We start from the raw sequence: 20,396 nt of genomic DNA on the forward strand, positions 1-20,396 counted from the left end.
TGTCCATGGATGACACTTACTGACAAGATGACGAAGAGAATGCAAGTGGAAAACATGGTGCTTTACTGTACAGTTGCTCAAGAGTTCATCATTGTCCAATTTGAGGGAAAAAAGTCGATACATACCAAAATTTCCCAATCTATGTTACCATGCTAAATCTAATTTCCCAAAAGGTTCCCCTCCCACCCTACCCCCAAAAATAATAATCTCACCAAAATAAATCAGAAAATACTTTATTTGTTTAATTTAATTGCTTTGTTTCTGAGAGTCAGATTAAATGATAGATATGTCTATTCCAGTGAGTGATTAATATGGCGCAATCACTAGCAAGTAATAGTGACACCAATCAAAAATGTTATTTTTACACTTCATATTGTAAAGGACTGGATTACAAGTTAGTTTGATGTGTAATCGGTGTTATTGCCACTCAGTTATGGCATAGTTGTTACACACCTGCAGCCATGTGATTACTGATTGTCCTTGAAGGTTTAATAGTCTAGAGCATAGGTGTCAAACTCTGGCCCGCGGGCCAAATTTGGCCCACAGCCTAATTACATTTGGCCCGCGAAGCCATACCAAATTACTATTAGAGCTGGCCTACTGGTATTATACAGCTAATATATATATTGTTTAGTATAAAGCTTTGCTTGTTCCATATTCAGTTTTCCAGCAAAACGTGTTTGAGTCCATAAGAAAAGATTCATTCTTATATCTGGAGGAAGATTTTTTTTTTCAATAAATATTAATGTTAGCCCGCGACTTTGTTCCAGTTTTGAATTTTGGCCCACTGTGTATTTGAGTTTGACACCCCTGGTCTAGAGGCTGTTAAGCCTGTCAATTATATCAGCTACCTATGACAGAGTCTGTAAGAGAACTGGCTGAGAGTGTTTGGGGGGTGGGAGTTAGACAGTGTGTGTTGTGTGTATGCGGAAGAAAGGAGCGCAAGTTCGGCAGGAGAGCCCAGGGTTTTTTGTTTTGATTCTAGAGAGAGCGTTTTCCCTGCTTTTTTGGCGTTGGCTACGGCCCACAGTAGCCTGTGTTACTGTTCTTAATAAACAGCCGGTAAACGGAATACCGATCATCTCTGTCTTCTGTCGGAGGGACGCTGCAATAAGGGAATTAAGAAGTAAAATATAAAGTGCCTGTTTGCAATTGTTTTCTTGGTTACTTTTAAACAAAGCAATGGAAGCTATTTCACCATTTACGCTGTCTATGCTAAGCTAAGTTAACTAGCTGCTGGATTTAGCTTCATATTTAGCAATCTCTTTAGGTCAGTCACTTCATGTGACTCTCAGAAACAAATTTCAAATTTCAAGTCAAATTTCTGGGCAGTTTCTTGGGAAATGCTTCATACTAGAGGAGAAGGAGACATTTATACCTGATAGGAATGGAAAAGACTGGGAAATGATGAGTGGTCACTGTCACAAAAACATTTAGATATATTTAATATATAAAATGTATATTTAATGTGTCCAAAAAATTACTAGATTTGCTATATAGCCAACTCTTTTAGATATCAGTACTACAGATTTATATTGGCAAATATCTACTTTTTTTCAGTCTATTATGAGGCGCTAAATACAACAGCGGCATTAAATGCTCCACGGAGAATGTCGTGGAGTAAACAATGTTCCACATAGACTCAATTCTTTAGTGGTTCGCTGTAACCTTGTTAAAAGGATAACTTGTAGTTGTTGGAAAAATATAAAAACATACAAAATACAAATAAAATAAATTTTAAAAATTCTTTAAAATTTTTCCGGAATTGGCCCATAGACACAGCAGTTACTGCAGGTGTCATAATTCTGGCATCCTTCGGTTGCTGGTATCACTAAACACTGATATACACAGAAAAAGAAAAAAACAGATGTGTCTCAGTTTCCTCTCATTAATACAGTTTCTAATAAATTTTCTTTGTTTCACCCGACTTGCACATAGACTTACGTGACGAAAAAACACAGTGTAGCACAGTACAAAGGTGGCTGAGTGTGGCACGGTATACTTGTTGATTTACTGGTTGACAGCACAGTGGCTTTGCCAGTATGTGTCATCACAAACTTGTCTCCCTGTCCAAGCTCTTGTCATGCCTTCGCCGTTTGTGACGCTTTTCGTTGCTTTTGGAACTGCATGGGGGAAAAAAGAAAATGTAAACCCAACAAAAATGATACAAAAAGAGAATTTCGGTGGCATGCATGCATGCAAATTTATCTCAAAAAGGTTCAGCAGTCTTTCCTTAAAACACAGATTATAGTGACTAGTAAATTAGACCCAGTGCTATTAACTATTTGTAATTAGCATGCCAAGGTCACATTTGACATCAAGAAAACATGAATGAATAACATCCACAAACATCTTCCATCACCCAAATCATAATTAGCAGCACATGTTCATCATGCAATAACACTTAGGATGAGACTCTCCATGCTGAAGGGGTCACCTCTGAACTGCTTACCTTTGGGATATCAGCTTCTGAGAGGTTAGGAAGGGGAGCTTAGGGGTGGGATGAAATGAGAAAGGCAGGCAGGAAATTCTATGTTAGTCTGCTCAGTGGGAAATCTACAAGGGCAGGACTGCTCCTAAACAAACATACTAGCTTGTCAGCTTCTTGGAAAAAGTCAGTATTCCTGAATAATAAACACCTGTGCTTGCTGCTTTCACAACCTTAAGATCAGAAGCCTACTTATGATCTGGATCAACATCCAGTATTATCTCTCTGTTGTATGGGAGATCTGGAAGTCTTAATAATGCAAATATGTGGCTAACCTTTTAGCACTTTGTTCCTTTTTAGCACTCTCAGCAGGGTTCACACTCTTCCACACATTCCCAAAGGACCCTTTGGACATCTCATCAGTGATGTTTACTGTGGCTGGGTCACTCCTTCAAACAAGCAGAGAAAAGGACATTATTTCATTGGTTTTCACTAAAGTAGCACAAGCACTTAAACCACACATACGTCTGAGCTAGAGCTAAGAATGAACTCACAAATATCCGCATGTGTGAGTTTTGGTTGACAGACAAAACAGCTTAGGTAAAACACAAAACACAGAATAGAATTAAATATCCGAAAGACTTACTTGTAGTGTCCCTCAAGTGGCACTTGTACAATGCCTTCCTCCTCTGCAATAATGCTGTGTTCCTCCTGTGGGAAGAGAAAAATCTATTGCAGTGGCAGAAATTTGAAGATCATCCAAGTCCTCTAAATAGTGCTCTCATACTGCACCTCTTGTGCAGCATCTTCTAGTTTCTTCTTCTTCCACTCTGGCATCAGGTCATCCAGCCAGCTCAGCTCTCTCTTGGTGAAAATGAAGTCCAGCAATTTACGAATAAACACTAGGGCCAAGACCTGGAACAAGAGAAACAGACTGACGTCAAGCCATCATATTCATTAGGTGCACAAACACTCGTGCATATACAAGCACACTTGGGTTACCATCATGGGGAAAACAATGGCAGCTTTAGAGGTCTTGATGACCCAGAGGAGGACCAAGCAGCTTAGCTGGATGATAGTAAAAAGGTGGACCTTCCTCAAAGGGACGTGACGAAGGTAGATGAAGTCTGGCTGATGTTTGGCAGGCATGCCAAACAGCTTCAGACGGTCAAAGAACTGCAGAGATACAAAGAAAAAATTAGAATTTTCCTTCAAAGCTTTTCTGGATTATTTCTTCCAACAGAAAATACCATGGTCACCTCACCTGAATACCTCTGAGTGAGGAAGCCCCCATGTAAAGAAAGACGCCATATAACACAGGCATGGGAATAAACTGCGTAGAGACAGAAAAGCATTTCCAGTATGAGTAAAAACTTAGAACTGTTAAAGTCTTTCCTGTTAGATGGTGAACTTATTCATCCATGTCAGCAGTTACAGAAAACATTTCTCCTGTTTTGTTTGCTAGACATTATTATCTGTAGTTTAGAAGGTAGAGCAGCTCATCAACTAATCAGAAGGTTGGTGGTTTGATCCCTGGCTGCTCCAGTCTGATATTTTTTTGTACTTTGCAACTGTGGCTACATTTCTATAAGAGCATGCTAGAGAAATGTAACCATGCAATCATATGGTTGTAATTCCTTACCAAGTATGATGTGATTTCATTCTAACTTAACCATTGTTTTGTAGACATAACTTGTGTCACTCTAAACACAACTGTTCACATAAGTGATTGGATAAATGCCCTTTTTTTGATAATAAAGCAAACACTGAGTTGAGCTAAATGCCCCCTTGCCAAGGTTGGCTGTCCACTCAGTCTGATATGAAAGTAACCACTGATTAATAATCAGATATGAAAGTAACCACTGATTCTGTCATGGTCTGCGTAGTACACAGATCATACAGTATATTGAGGAATGTGATGACTCAAACACAGACCCACAGAGGCAAGCTGGAGTAAACAAAAACAAAAGCAAGCAATTTATTTAGCCTGGTGGTCAAAGCACAAAATAAAGGTAAGACATAAAATACAAAAGGAAACCAAAAACTCTTGCTAAGAGAAAGCTAGGCGACCCAAGGGGAAGTTGACTGATGCTCTGACAATACACAAAGGGAGACTGAGACAACATATACACAAGCAGGTGATTAGAAAAAGTAGAGACAACACAAAAAATAAACATGGAGAGATGACAAACTTAAAGGAGATAAAAAAAGGACAATACACGGAGAGATGACTAAAGTGAACAGAAAGGGATTGTTAAGGACACGAGTTTCAGACGCTATTTACTTGAAGTAGGTAGTTTGTTTTAGGCTGGTCACTGTCCACTTGTCTAATTTCCTCAAATATTTTTTTATGGACACACTAGAGATGCAACTAGTTTTCTTCTAAAATATTTTTGGGAGTCCCTTTGTTAATGCAAACAAATAGTCAAATGGTGAAATGTTTCATAGGCTCAACAAAATTATACAACATTATGCGTTCTTGTAACAGGTTGCTAGTAGCAAAGTGCCTAAAAATATTATTTAAAATAGGTCCTTTGATAAATTATCTGTTATTTTTTTATATATATTGTTAAGAGTATTAAGAACTGAAGAAATAAAAAGTCTTTTTGAGATCCAGAAATCTCTGATAAGTATAGGTATAAGTATAGGTGTTTATCCCCTACCTTCAGCACGGAGGTCATGAAGACGGAACAACCCATCAGAGTAAAGATCATGAGGCCAGTGAAGCGCTGCTCTCGGATTCCCAAGAACTTGGGCTGCTCTCCAGGGGCCGAGCACTCTGACTCCAGCTTCAGGCTATTCACGTGGGAGATGGAGAGCACAGTGGCAGCCACGAACCATGGCAAGCCCATTACTGAGCACACACCAAGCATCACCCCCACCACAAACAGGTCCAGGTGATAGCCACAGCCTTTCTGTAGGGTTGGATCAAGGAAAGTGTGATTTAGATATTTAGATTTAGCTTACTTACCCACTTCAGGAAAAGCAAAGATTTGAAAACTAAAAAACAGCACACTGGGGCTTGTAGGAATTAATTGTATTGACCACATTTAAAATCACTTTCACACACCAATGTGAACATATCCAATGAAATACCTTTAGTTTGTGTTCCTTCCTGTTGATGATGACGGCTGTGATCTGCTGGTCCATAAAGATGAGAATGGTGCAGAGCAGAGCAGGGATGGAGGTGATAATTGTGGTCCACCAGGGGTTGGGCCCCACAGGGTTGATAATCCAGCCACGATCATCCCTGGTTGGCTAAGGGTAATGGCAAAAAGAACATTTAAAAATAATAATAATCATGAAGAATTTGAAATGTTTTAATAAATCAAAATACATATTTCCTCTTTATTTCTAAATTTCTCTTCTAAGTCATTATTATTAGACTATTATTACATTTAATTAGGAAGCTTTGATGTTCACTGCTAATATAAATTAGATATTTTCTGCATGTTTTTACACTAGTTTCCTATTTGGCCAGGATCGGTGTCATTATTGGTAACATACCGGATCCTACACAGGTTTCACAGGTAGTCCAATCCCTCGGATGGCACACCAATACCAATTGTCGGAAGGTTTATTGTATCTCCCAGCACAGTCTCAAGAGAATGGATGAGATTCCAGGAGACTGGAGTTAGTCTAGGAGAGCTGGACAGGGCTGTAGAATTGGAGGTGCTCCTTTTTGCAAGGAGGAATAGGAACAGGTGTATGTCCTCATATCTGCCCCTCATATTTGAGGTCCCTCAGGAGACAATCCTCGTACCAATTCTGATTTCACTTTTTATCTTATGTTACCCCTGGGTCATCTACTGAACAGTTTCAAGGACATCTTGTACCTTTGCTATGCTAATGATGCACAGCTGTACTTTTCCATTCAGCCCGCTAACATAGCTGTCGAATCTAAATCTAAACATTCTTATACTGTTTTATACATGTTTTCCTGTGTCTTTACTCCTCAGCCACACTGAAGCTAATGGGGGATCAGTGCTCTCTGTATCTCTGCAAGATTTGCGCAAAAATTGCATGCTTAAATGTTATGAAACACAGAAAAAATGTCCAATACAATGTCCAATTTTGATGTAAACAGCAGCTTGTGTGAGATTCATGTGGACTTACTTTGAACTTGTTGGGAACCTGTAACTTAGGTGAGGGGATACCCAGGGCATAATCTACTAACACCATAGTGAGGATGGTAATGAAGACTGCAAAGTCACTGATGATGGCCCGCACCTAAAGGAAACAAGACACACAATCTTTAGACAGAAGTATGTTACAAAAACTAAGATCTGCATACAGTACAACATACTGTGCTAACTAGATGCTGTTTATGCTGTTTTTGGAACATGTGGTCTCTATCGCTTTATCTAGAATGAGAAACATTACTTCTTGTCTATATATTTTAAAGGGTCTCATTATAATGGCTCAAGTTCTGTTTTGACAGTCAGTAAGGCTTGTTTTCTTACATTAAATTAATTAATTAACTCCATCACTACAGAGTTCAGATCTTTCATCTAATTTTTGACCTCAATCCACATGAAGTTGCAACGCGCGTTTGTGTACATAAGATTTTCTGGAGGAGGACAGACTCTTAAAGATGTTGAAGAAGCAAGCTCCTTTAAGCAATTACTTTGGTGTTCCTCCACCTCCAAAGAAATGTCAGAAGGAGTCCGAACCACAAAAGAAGTGCAGGAGGTGAGCTGGCTTCAAACAAATGATGAACGCACAGAGATGTGGTGCAGAATATGCATATGTAAAAATCCCACTCTAGCAGACAAAAACAGTGCCTTTTATATGTACGCGAACGAGCGTTGCAACTTCTTATCTGGTGCGCGTCTTTTATTTTGACAGCAAATGCGCACCTGCGGGCCACTTATGTGCACCCCTGTCTATCCAGACTACAGTGCAGCACTTATCACCACAAGGTGGCGCCAGGACAGTACAGATGAGTGTGGCAGCATCAGGCCACACATGCACATCATCGCATTGATGAATCATAGAAACTGAACATAGGTTCTCCACAAATACTGTGTCCTAACACAACCAACTGATGTCAGCATAAGTTACCAAATACAGACATTTAAAATAAATTGGATAAAACATATGTACCTTGGTTGGAAAGTACCGGCTTGTCTTGAACTCCTTGAGAAAAGCAGACATAAGGACAGTGGAGAAGAACAGGACCACACACCAGAACAGGACGTCAGGGATGTACGGGCCATGGGGACCACAGGCGCTCCCCTCAAACTCCCCATGTAACATCTCGCACTCCTACTGACCCCAGAGGACACAGTGATGATGATGATGATGATGATGATGATGGCGGTGATGGTGAGAAACAGGGTGTGAGCAGGAGAAGGAGGAAAGCAGGGATAATGATGCCAATAAAAAATGATTAGAGTTACAGTGGGGATAATGGCAATGATGGATGTCAGTGTCATTAATGAATTAGAAAATTCTGACTACCAAAAGTCAGACACATTCACTGCTCATTTTCTTTACTATCCCTGTAGTGCATGATTCATCACTTGCATACAGCAGAGGCCTCACCTGACTGCCACATCTAACATGTGTAGGAGTGGTGCAGCGCGCTGCCACCAGCGTGATCGATAAGTGACATCATCCCTTACACTGCATCTGCACCCTCATTTTGCACAGCTAGATACCATAAAATACTGCCCACATGATCCTAATCCCTGCCTAGTCTTATTATGTTTATGTAACAAAGTAAGGGCTGAGTACAACACAACATGTGTGGTGTTATGTTTCATTGCTGAATGAACAGTTTCTTTCTAGGTCCGGCCTTTCTTCTCCTCTGCATCAGGCATTATTTTAGACATATACATATATATGTATGTATGCAAGTGTTTTGCTATAATTTTTATTCTTACCGTGACCTCCAGCATGGTCCAGTTGACCTGCGAAGCAGTGATGTTTCTCTCGTCCCAGAAGTGCAGAGTCTCATTGCTGGGGTCCCTAGGTTCCACACAAGAACATCTATAGGAGGAGGATAAATAGATTCAATTTTCTTGAGTAAACACAACAGGCCAAGATAAATATACTCTATCTGCAGTTCATTAGCGGTGGCTGTGTATTTTGTGTATTTGTATTTAATATGTTCTGGCGCCACCTAGCAGAGAAGGCCATGATTTCTTCTTAAAGAAAAAAAGAGCCTTTCTAGACCTTAAAGTCAACTAAAGGATTGAATGAAATTAATCTTTAGTCGCTTTTATATGACGTAGCAAAGCAAATGTAGAATACGACATTAATATCAATGTACAGCTTAAAATGGCTGAGATGTAACTGTACACATCCAAGCATACACAAATTATCTCCTATTGCCCAGCCCTCCACCACTGACCCTTTGACCTAATATAAAACGCATCAAACCCGTTGAATTTTTTAAGTAAATGTGGTCATAAGTTACAAAATGAATATCATTCTCTATTAAAAGACCTGAAACTAGAAACCAGGAAAAGTGTTTACAGGTATCATAAATTCATTTAGAATTAGATGTTTTCTTTGTACAGACTTCTACATATCTTAATGACCTTGTAGTACCATATCACCCCATTAGAGCACTTCACTCTCACACTGCAGGCTTACTTGTTGTTCCTAGAGTATTTAAAAGTAGAATGGGAGGCAGAGCCTTCAGTTTTCAGGCCCCTCTTCTGTGGAACCAGCTTCCAGTTTGGATTCGGGAGACAGACACTATCTCTACTTTCAAGATTAGGCTTCAAACTTTCCTTTTTGCTAAAGCATATAGTTAGGGCTGGACCAGGTGACCCTGAATCCTCCCTTAGTTATGCTGCAATAGGTGTAGGCTGCTGGGGGATTCCCATGATGCATTGAGTATTTCTTCTTCAGTCACATTTCTCACTCACTATGTGTTAATAGACGTCTCTGCACCAAATCATACTTGTCATTAATCTCTGTCTCTCTTCCACAGCATGTCTTTATCATGTCTTCCTTCTCTCACCCCAACCGATTACAGCAGATGGCTGCCCCTCCCTGAGCCTGGTTCTGCTGGAGGTTTCTTCCTGTTAAAAGGGAGTTTTAACAGAAAAAGTGCTTGCTCATGATTGTTGGGTTTTTCTCTATATGTATTATTGTAGGATCTACCTTACAATCTGAAGTTACTTGAGGTGACCGTTGTTGTGATTTAGGGCTGTATAAATAAAATAAAACTGAAACTGAAAAGTGAAGCCATTTCAATTTCAAATGAAATTGAAATGGCTTCACTTTTCATACCTGGATCCTGGTTCATCTTTTAAATGATTCATCACATTAAATAAACTGTCTTCTAAGTCTAAAACTTGGTGAGATTGGTTCCTTGGATTTGTTATTTTTTTGTGATTGTTAGTGTTACACTAGAGTTTCTCAAAGTTAAAATGCTTAAGCCTCACTGAATGCTTGTTTCACTCATAATATGTCGTAAAAACACTGTGTGGAGTTGTTGGTAACATTTTTCTGAGCTTAACTCATTCTGCTGGCATTTATCGAAACTAAATGTCAGCCTACCCTGCTGTCCACTACACCAGAATAGAAACTCACAGAAGGAGCTTTTGGCTTGACATAGCCACTAGCCAGCTTAAAGCACGATGATCCATCCTGACACACACTCAACATGGGATTATTCATCATAAAGCACAATCCATGTCTGAAAAAAATGAACAGCATGCCCGATACAGTGCTGTACCATCTGCCGTTTCTTGACACAGCAAAAGACTTGAGCACATGTGCTGAGTTAAGCATACCGTGCATGAGCTGTAACTAAAATGTACGTACGAGTACAACGTGAGTTTCTGAAGGTTGTTGTTCTTGTTGATGGGGTAATGCACCCCCAGGTGAAGTAGCTTCTCCAGGGCCTCATAGATGAAGATAATGCAGATCAGTGCAGCAAAAGCTTCCTCGGTGAAGCGTGTGATGTAACAGACAAGCGAGCTGGCATCCGTGGCTACCAGCAGCAGACAGAAGAAGGCTGTCCACAGGCCAATACAGGTCCTCAGGGAGAGGTAGGAGAGGCCGTATTCCCTGACGGACACAAAAAACACAGAAAAACATAGCAGTGGCAGAAAAGCAGGATACATAATTCAATATGACATTTCAACTGAAGCATAAAACACACACACCTATCAAATAAACAGAAACATTAGTGTATAAAAGAAGCACAAAGGTGTAGTGAATAGCCTACTTGCAGAACTTAAAGAGGATCTTCTCAAAGACAAGAACAGGCCCTGTGCTGCCCAGGATGGTGAGAGGCTGCCCAGCAAAAAGAGAGTAGGCTATTCCAGTCATGGAAGCCCCGAATAAGGATTCAATAGCACTCTGGAAACACACGCAATAATGCTCTGATTCATTTAGTCAAACACATGTTGTATTTGGAGTATTCTAGTTTAAATCAGCATTTACTATCATATAAGCTATAACGCTAACTTTATCCTGTTCACACATGCAAGGAGCCAACAGGAAGTCAGACAACATAAGTGAGGCTTGCCTGGGGAAAAAAAGCCAAAGAGCTTTGTCAGTGCCTGTGTCCAATAAAAACCTTTGCTACACAGAAGCATCAGTAAAGTCATCTTTAGAAACTGTTTTGAAACTGCTTTGGATATGTGTTAAAAATACATCTCACTGCATATAAAGAACATCTGTAGCTGTGCGCTTTTGGCCGGAAGCACCAATAAACTGGTCATTTATCCAATCTGACTATGGGCTACCAGCACATAGCTGGAGATGCATGAATGTGATCTGGAGGATCCAACTGTCTCTCAAAGTAATATCATTTTTGTCATAAAACTAAATAAAGGAGGACATGTGAGCTTTGACCTGGTGATGGTGCTTAAAGAAAATTTTTGATGAGATCAAATCCTTCAATTTCCTTCATTCATCTACTGGTTTCAAAGGCTTTGAGTTTGATGCGGTGTGCAGATGATTGTGTATATTCTTCTTGAATGTAAAGAGATGCTTTTGGGGCGTGTTTATTAAGGCTTGAGGAAAAAAATAACAATGATCTTACCACACGCCCCTCTGTAGCCTCACCCAAGAGTCCTCCAAAGGTGATCACAGGGGACATGCAGGCGCAGTAGAGGAAGAGAAATGAGGCTAGACACTGCAGACTGACAGCGTCTGTGTAGTCAGAAAGGTAGTGAGGAGCCTTTCTTTTGACATCCAAGATCAACCCACCACAAAACCTGTGGAGAAAAAGGGATTTTATGAAAGAGCTGCACATACGCATAAAGGTAACAAAGAGCAACTTATCTTACATCTTATTGTAAGATATTGTAAGATTCATAAGAACATCAACATGCCTTTAAACAAGTTATTTTCAGGGCACCAACACTAAAATTACTGTACCTCCGTGCATCCATATGAGTGATTGTGTTGACTCATGGCTCTATCTTTGTATACTTTCAATCACAATGAGCAGGCTCTACTGCTGCTGTGGACTGGGATGGTGGGGAACAATCTGGAAGTGGTTGGTGTGGCAAGCGCGCAAGTTGGTGGGCTGTTGTTCTTATTTCAGGCTAAGCAGCCAGATAGCTGAGCCTGGGTTTCCAGCCAATCTTAGTTGGCATAAGAGTCTGTACCGCAGTATACCGCAGCTAAGCAGACGTACATCACTCACTCTTCTGCCGCTAAACCCTTCCTGGGTGCTGCACTCTCACTTTATTCTTTCAAGCTTGGGTTAAAAAAAATTCCTGATGGCAATAAATTGAATCATTTGTTACCATCAGGGATTTTTTCTGGGGCGATAACAAGATGATATTCTTCATTTTTAATCCCTTCTTTAAATCTCATCTAATCTCAAAAACAGTTTTGAAGGCATATGAAAGTAAAAACGAAATTTATATTTTGAGATCTCATGCTTATATTATTAGGTGTTCATTGCTGAGACTTCAGAGAGCATTAAAAAACTATTAATAAAATAAGGTAAATAAATAAAGCATGGGGCCCTTGGCGGCTTGATTGCTGAAACTGGCTTTAGTTAGATGAAACATCATCCCTCTGGTGAGGAAGGAGTCCAAGGTATTGGCTACGTACAGTCGGCCTCTCCAGGATTCAGTGTCTATATGTTAGTCTTATCCCCAGGGGATGAGAGGTATGCTTCCCTGAATTCTTGCATCAGTGCTTATACGTCAAACGACTGTACAGATGGAAGGTGTCCCATCTGATTTGACCTACAAGGATGTGACTGGGAGGATTGGCCTGCCCAACCTGAACCCAAATGGCCTTTTGTTGTTGGATTTCTACTAAACATAAGGGTTTCCAAAAGTGCACCAACACACTCTAAGACAAAATTGTAAGATGGTCACATCCAGAAAGGACTACAGAAAGATGGACACATCTAGGAAGGACTGCAGAAAGATGGACACATCCAGGAATAATTACAGAAAGATGGACACATCCAGGACGGAGTGCAGAAAGGTGCAGGAAGCTTCCAATCTTCTTAAACAGCAGATGAAGATTTTTCTTTTGGTGGTGGTGGTCAAAGTCACAGCACACTATTTGTATGAGCTGATAATGAATTAGAACCTAAACAAAAGGTCTCAGTGTGGAATTGATGTATGAGGAATAATAGGCAAGTAGGGCACTGCCTCTTAAGAGAACTAAATTTACAGTTTGAGGGCTGGAAGGAGGCTCACAGGCAACAGGAAGGTTCCAGGCACAAAAAGGAGTTTTGAGAGATCAGGGCTCTCAAAACACAGCAAATCATGATCTTTCTCTCTGACACTTACTTCCCAGTGCGCTGGAGCTCTGGGCCACCATGCCCTCCGTGCTCCCCAGACTCTCCAAGATCTGTCACTCCGTTGGGAACTGGGGGAATCTTCCGCTTTTCCTGTGTGTTTAAGATCACTGTCAGTCAGCTGTCTGCTGCCCACATCACTATAACTCTTAGTTGGAATCAAATCTCCACCAAATAGCCTGCATTTGGTACAATATAATTTTAAAAAGTCAAATAATTAAATTTTTATGGATCATATTCTGAGCTCATCAGTATAACAATCTAATTGCTCAGTGGTCTGTCATTAATCCACTGCAGGAGCCTAATGATAAAAGAGAAATGGAAAACAATACCTGAAACAACATCTGTATTTTTTCAAAATGTTTCTTCTGTATGACTAAAAATTTCCCTTCAAGATTGCCTCTCTCTTTTCAGAGTAGACCAGAATAACTAATGGAGGGAAATAACTAATGCTTTGGAGAGGATTGAGAACAGAACCCTGGGGAGTCGCATCAAAGCACAGAGTACAACGCAGTAGAGATTAGAGGAGAACACAGATGTTTAAAAATTCTTGTCAGGCAGTAGGTCACAGAAGGGACTCACGGATATTTGTGAAAAAAAAATCATTATGTGTACACAGACTTTAAAACTCTGCATAGGTGCTCGGATTAAAGTCCCAAAAAACTGTCATTTTTACTCACTGTTTACCTGGGAGGGCACATTTTTAGGGGGCTCTATTCTGATGGAGGGGTCCCACTCTCCTGGGGGTAACACTGTCACCTGATCCAGAAACTCGTCAATGCCTGCCACCAAGTCATTCCTGTCTTTGGCCTTGTAAGCAACATCATGGAAAATCTGCGGAGAGGCAGATTAAATATAACCTAATGAAATGTAAACTCATATAGCATACCAGCCATACAGTCAGCAAATTATTATTTATAACCTAACTTCATTCACAACAACAGCATCCAAAGTGAATCTACAGAGGAATAAGACACATTCATGCTCCAATTTCTGTTGTCTAATGTTTATTTTTTTATCCAAAGAATATATGAAAAACAGTATCATTCTTGCTTGCACTGGCACGAAAGCAAATCATAGTGACACATTCAATCCATTTCCATATATGATGTAGGTTAACATCTCTGCCTTCTGTTTTCATGCATCCCAAAGGACTGCTGCCAACAGAGAAGGGGAAAAAAAGAGATAACATCTGGCTCAGATGATGGCATGTAACATTAGCTCATAGCTATACTGTGGGAAATCTCCTGTCAAGGTTTTCATGTCATACTTTACTGATTCCCAAAGGCTTTTTGTTGTTGATGTTTTTCCTTGCTTTTTTGACATAAGTCAAAGGTCAGGCTCAGATATAGAAAAGCAACCCTGAAGTGGGTAGTTGGGCTTTATTTATTGAAGCTTCTCAACTCCCCAAGCTACACTAATATCACGTATAAGAACAGAAAGCAAATCTCACATTGATTTTTCTAGGTTCAGGATACAAATGTGAGTATTTGACCCAGAATAACTAAGAAACCACCCAAGGATCATGGTATGTGTTAAGGCAGATTTGGAAAAAGACACTTACTCCATTACTGAGAACAACTTTAAGATGCTTTAGTTAACACTTTCCATTCCAATGACTTTAATCTTGACATCTTAAACTTGCAATGCATGATTTTCTAGAATGGATGGATGGATGGATGGATGGATGGATGGATGGATGGATGGATGGATGGATGGATGGATGGATGGATGGATGGATGGATGGATGGATGGATGGATGGATGCTTTTGTAAAATTATCCATGTAAAAAGCTTCTTCTACAGAGTGGTGAGCCTCAGCCCATCAAATATGTGATTCCTTGACTTAAAAGGCATGACAGTATGACAGCTAAAAACAAAAGACAAATGTGTGTATTATAAACATATTTGTAAAATGTTACAAAAAATGTTTGGAATAAAGCTTCCCACAAAATGCTCACAATGCAGTTTAGACGAATTGAAGTTTTAGAACACACAGCCATTTTTCCTCAGTCTGGCTGAACTTACACATTTTTAATGTACATCAGACTCTTCAAAGAATTGTCTGAGACCTGAACCATTATAACCAGACGCTTTTCTTTCCAAGCTCCTTTGACTACGATGACCTGGATGACTGAGAACCTGTTTGATTTGAGAAATTGTTTATATCAATCAAAAATGAGCTAATGTTTTTCATTAGAGAGTAAGATGTTAAAATGTTGTAGTTTATGCAATTTTTGTTTTCTATTTTTTAACTGTAAAAAATAAAAATTGGTTCATGAGATTTGTAAACCATTTCATTCTGTTTTTATTCGCATTTTACATAATATTCCAACTTTTTAGAATTGGAACTATCCTGATTGCAGTTTGCGTTCCTATTCCTACTCTACTGTATTTGATCAACTAAGGAGATAATGTTTATGATAATTAAATTAAACATTACTTCACATATACAAGCAATTCCACTTTAATAGTAAAAACCTATAATCTAGAAAGCTTTTTTGCGTTTTATCTCACTGTGCCTAGAATCACTGCAAGAGTTAAAATATCCTAAAACACAGCATTAAACACCTGCTACTTTCTTCAGATTCTTGCCTCACCTCATCAGTCATCAGTGTAGCAATAGACCGGCCAATTTCATGATACTGTGGACCTTTCCCCAGAGGGCCAAGCAAGATGAAAAGAAACCTGCACAAGACAAAGAACAAAAGGTTTTTGGTAAAAGTCAAATCCTTTTTTAATGAGAAATTCAAAGGTTAACCGGCTCATCTATCCAGCCTTCGCACAGAATAAAGGAAGAAGGAGACAGAGGCAAGTTAAGGGCTTTGCCAACAATTTGTTTATTACCTGGTGGTGATGGGAACTTCAGCCAGGCCATTAAGCAGTACAGCAGGAGCTAGGCGGACAAAGGCCACCACAGGGCGCTCTAGGAATTCCAGCTCCCCTACCAGCACATTGGATGCCTCAGCACCAGGTGGGATTTTCTTCATGAAGTGGAGGTCAATCTGTAAAAGAAAAAGAAAACCACTACATTATTATAAAGTAAAAATGTTTATTGGTCTGCTTTAAAAACACACTGATGTAGATGCAGTCGTACTGAATGTCTTATAAATGAGAATCAACAACACAGCAAGAATCAGGCTTTGAGAAGAAAGAAGTACTCCTGTTAAATTCCACTCAGTTTCCCAGGGTAAGAAGGTTGTGATTTCATATGTAACCCAGGCTTGGTTAAATATACAGCACTACTTATGTGTCCAGCTATCAATGCCCGTAGATAAACAGCAGGATCAGTGGTGGGTCTGGTAGCTAACCTTGCTGAAGTCAACAGTGCTGTTTTCTCGGCTGACGTCCTGTTTGCCCTCATTGTTGGCTGGCTGGGACTGAGGTGAGACTGTTTGCCCTGTCAGGTAGAGCAGGAAACCAACATCAGTTTTCACAGGGGCTCATCCTATCCCAATACCTCTTTCCCACACAAAGACAGAGATTTCCAGGGAGTGACTACAGGGTACAGTTACATTCTCTGAAAAAGGGTTACAGCACTGGTCCCTTTTGTTGTAGGTGCTGAGTCTTTATTGAGGACAAAAGCTTTAGCCCCAGTGATGAAACAAATAATATTGTACCCATTTTCAGAGTGTACCCGGTGAGTTAAAGCGCAATATATAAATTGTTGCTAGACCGTTTAAAGAGAGTTTAAAATAAGGTGCAATCTTTAACTTCCAGTTCAGATTTATGTGCATCAGTTAACCAGTGCTCATTTAAAGCACCTTATTCATTTTGTTTTATTTAAGTCAAAGATTTCACCTTGCAACTGTGGGCGTTAATGAAAACAGTTAAAGAAAAAAGCTAAAAATATGCCTTGCTCAGAATGTCAACTCTTTAAGTGAGTGTGCTATGGTGCTGCTTTTAAAGGAGTTCCAGCAATGAAATGTATATCTGTTCGATACGACACTATAGCTAAGAAACTGTAGCTTTAATATGGAAACTAGTGTGGCTTACAGCTGGCTCCTGGCCTACAACACTCCCATCACCACATTTTGATAAAGCCCACCGATTAATGCGCTATACATTATTTATTTAATCTACAATTAACATATTAATTTGTAACATTTATAATCCAAGTTGTTTCACTGTTTCCAGCCTTTCCGACAAGGGAAGATAACAGCCTGTGGGCTTTGGACTCATTTTTAACAGACAGAAGTAACAATGATATTATGCTGAACTCCTCCTTTAAAGGAATCATTTTAGCATATCATTTATTCAAAAGCAGTGTCCGTGTTTTATTCAGTTGCCAAAAAGGAGCACAAGTGTATTTCCCAGCTTTTATAAAGAAATGTTCAAAGATTTCTTTATAAAAGCTGATCCCCAAAAGCAGCAAAATAAAGACTAGTGAGCATTTACTGCAGTTAGTCATTACTGACTATTTTTTAGAGTTGCTCTACAAGTTCTTATGGTTTCTGTTTAACAAACATATTGATGACAGTGACAAGGAGGGGAGAGTATTATAGAAACTTTTGTGATTCTTCAGTTCAATTAAGTCTATTCCCAGATGTGGAAAAACTCACAAAACCGCAACAACATAAACATTTCAACTCTTTATATTGCTTCACTTTGAAGCCTCAACAGTAGAAAAGCTGGAAGAACATTTTGACAGTGAGCCTTGGACAGGGAGAAAACTGCTTGAACTGAAGAATGCTGAGCTTTTCTTTTCTTTTTTGTCATGATTATTAACCAGCCATATCCAACCAATCACAATGTTACTCTCCTATCCTTAGCACGTTCTTTTTATACTACTACTGTCTACAGACTTTCTAATCAGCCTACAGGATATCTTGTTGCCCGTGCAGATTTTCTGATCTGTGTCTTCCAGTGAGATGGGGCAGTAGCCTTGTGCAACTGCCTAAAGGACACTAAGACATGTGGTTTTGTTTTCACCAAAGACCATGTCTGGAGTCATGTGATCAAAGCCCCTGCAGGAACTCAAAGGTGAAGAAGGAGTGGACAAGCATAACACACAAGAAACACGCTGCCTACAAGCCCTATAAGAAAAGGCCTTTCTGGGTGAAGTGCTCGTCAGGAGTGTTTTTTCAGGTGAACATTTAGGAGATTTTAAAGTGTGATAACAGAGGCCATTTACTGGGTAAGTTAAATATACGCATGCACACATGCATGCAAAATACAGCAGACAGGAAGAAAGACATACACAAACATGGAGAAACACAAACAAGAGGAGAAAATGAGATATCAAACAGCAGTAAAACAGCATGTCGAGATGGATAATTATTGGATCGTCATGCAAAGGATAATAGCATTAAACAGAAACATACTGCATATATTTGTTTACAACATCAACACGTGAGTAGCTGAGGACATTACAGAGTACAGAAAAGCTTGCAGTCTCATCTACAGACAGGTGTATGTGTGGGTGTCCTGTACATGTTCTGTGCTCACCATTCTTGTCCATGGAGTGAGGCTCAGACTGCTTCTTGCCAATATCAGCAAAGGAGCGTACAATAGGGATGCGGTTGGCCAGTTTTTTGTGGTTTTGGTGATGGTGTTGTTTGAGAAGAGCCTCACGGATCTTTCTCCTGGCATCTTCACCTACAGGGCCAGATGCCTCATACTGATCCAGAACCATGTCTAGGGAAGAAAACACACACACAAACGCCATTGTGTTTAACGCAATACCACTTAAAATGGTTGAATTCACAAAGGCTGCTGGTGTCCAGTGCTGTGTGGCAGCCAGCAATACTAAGCTGATTATTCCAACAAAAAATGACCTGATTTAATCGCACCAAACCAGGTTACATACAATAGATTTGTGCAGCAGAACAGTTTTTACCACAATCAGATAAAGCATTCAGTTTGAAGACCTCTAAATCTAAAACGCAGTTTGAAGCAGATCAAATGGTCCTCTGTATTGTCCTTGTGGATGAACTTCTTCTGGCATATTATGGTGCATGCTAACCTGGACTCCACCCCAATAAAACCCATTAAATCAGTGATTTTAATAATTAAGAGACCCTAACCTTAATATACAAAAACAGGAAATGATGCAAAGATCACAAATTAATAAGCAGTTGCAAAATAAAATGTATAAAAGCCAATGGCAAATAGAAATTAAAATTATTTGCTTGAGTATAGGTTTAGAACTGAGAGTTGGATCAGTAAGCAGACTACAGTGAGGAGTTGTACCATGAAGGCCTGCTAAAAAAGAGTGTAATTGCTACACAACAACTTAAACTCAATTGGAGGTCATATCATGGTTATACAGCAACCTGTCATCTGGTTGGTTAAAAAGATGACAATCCATTTCCTAATCTTATCAATGTAGGAAAAATCCTAAAATTCCATTCAGTTTTATTTATACAGCGTCAATTCACAACGACAACAGCACTTTGTTGTTGTGGTAGACCCCACAATAATACATACATTAAGCCAACAATAATATGACCCCCTATGAGCAAGCACTTTGGCAACAGTAGGAAGGAAAAACTCCCTAATAAAAAGAAACCTCCGGCAGAACCAGGCTCAGGGAGGGGCGGCCATCTGCCAGGACCAAAACAGAGTAGTGCTGCTGGTATAAATATCCCAAAGAGAATGAGATCAACAGATCATCAAAACGTCAAACCACTGAATGAACATTATATTACAACATATGGCATCTACAGCAGTATAAGCTACAATTAAAATTAAGGAAAGTTTCTTCATCCTTCATCCTGAGTAACCTCTGAACTGTGATGTGTTTGGTTACTGTAGATTTAAAGGTGCTGGTCAATGTGAAATGGAACGTGCCAGCTAGTCAAGTATTGTACAGTATAAATACTTCTTCATTCTGTTTGCGCACAATGTGGGTAAACTGTTAGAGTGAGGATCAAGTCAAGCAGGCGGTTTCTATTGAGATGATTTAATGAATTTGCAGCTCAGTGCACCGCTCTCTCTGTTGATATGAATCAATGGAGCTCACTCAATAGTCTCTTTCTTGGTTTCATTTTTTTTTTTAAACAATCATTCAAAGAAGACAATATTTATTTAATTACACTTTGGATCTCTCTGCTTTAGCAAATGAACAGACTACACTGGTGTTCACAATTAACAGCTAAAATAAAAAAAATACATGTGATATGCTGTGAACAGTTGGGTTATGATCTTAGATTTAAATTATGTAATAGAGTTTCGCTAGCAGAGGTAAAATGGTAGTAAGTTTCAGAGAGGTGTGGAGCAACAAAAG

General features: G+C 39.6%; 1 protein-coding gene across 2 annotated transcripts in view; it reads right to left on the reverse strand.

Moving 5' to 3' along the window:
- Positions 1-212: 212 nt before the first annotated feature.
- Positions 213-20,396, reverse strand: part of LOC308393263 (sodium-driven chloride bicarbonate exchanger-like) — a 52,069-nt gene continuing 31,885 nt past the window's right edge. The window contains exons 7-27 of one of the 2 annotated variants that reach the window (XM_080876904.1): positions 18,617-18,805; positions 16,480-16,568; positions 16,016-16,173; positions 15,769-15,856; positions 13,857-14,003; positions 13,162-13,262; positions 11,442-11,616; positions 10,620-10,753; positions 10,214-10,459; positions 8,317-8,422; positions 7,535-7,696; positions 6,545-6,658; positions 5,525-5,686; positions 5,092-5,343; positions 3,693-3,761; positions 3,431-3,604; positions 3,221-3,343; positions 3,075-3,139; positions 2,764-2,877; positions 2,453-2,490; positions 213-2,123 (exon numbers count right to left, since the gene is read on the reverse strand). In XM_080876904.1, coding sequence (XP_080733030.1) covers positions 2,478-2,490; positions 2,764-2,877; positions 3,075-3,139; positions 3,221-3,343; positions 3,431-3,604; positions 3,693-3,761; positions 5,092-5,343; positions 5,525-5,686; positions 6,545-6,658; positions 7,535-7,696; positions 8,317-8,422; positions 10,214-10,459; positions 10,620-10,753; positions 11,442-11,616; positions 13,162-13,262; positions 13,857-14,003; positions 15,769-15,856; positions 16,016-16,173; positions 16,480-16,568; positions 18,617-18,805 — 2,681 coding nt within the window. In that variant the 3' untranslated portion in view covers positions 213-2,123; positions 2,453-2,477. The remainder of the gene's footprint in view (positions 2,124-2,452; positions 2,491-2,763; positions 2,878-3,074; positions 3,140-3,220; positions 3,344-3,430; positions 3,605-3,692; positions 3,762-5,091; positions 5,344-5,524; positions 5,687-6,544; positions 6,659-7,534; positions 7,697-8,316; positions 8,423-10,213; positions 10,460-10,619; positions 10,754-11,441; positions 11,617-13,161; positions 13,263-13,856; positions 14,004-15,768; positions 15,857-16,015; positions 16,174-16,479; positions 16,569-18,616; positions 18,806-20,396) is intronic. The other variant, XM_080876903.1, reaches the window with a different exon arrangement.

The sequence above is a fragment of the Rhamphochromis sp. 'chilingali' genome (assembly GCF_963969265.1).
Source record: "Rhamphochromis sp. 'chilingali' genome assembly, chromosome: 3".
Taxonomy (NCBI): Eukaryota; Metazoa; Chordata; class Actinopteri; order Cichliformes; family Cichlidae; genus Rhamphochromis; species Rhamphochromis sp. 'chilingali'.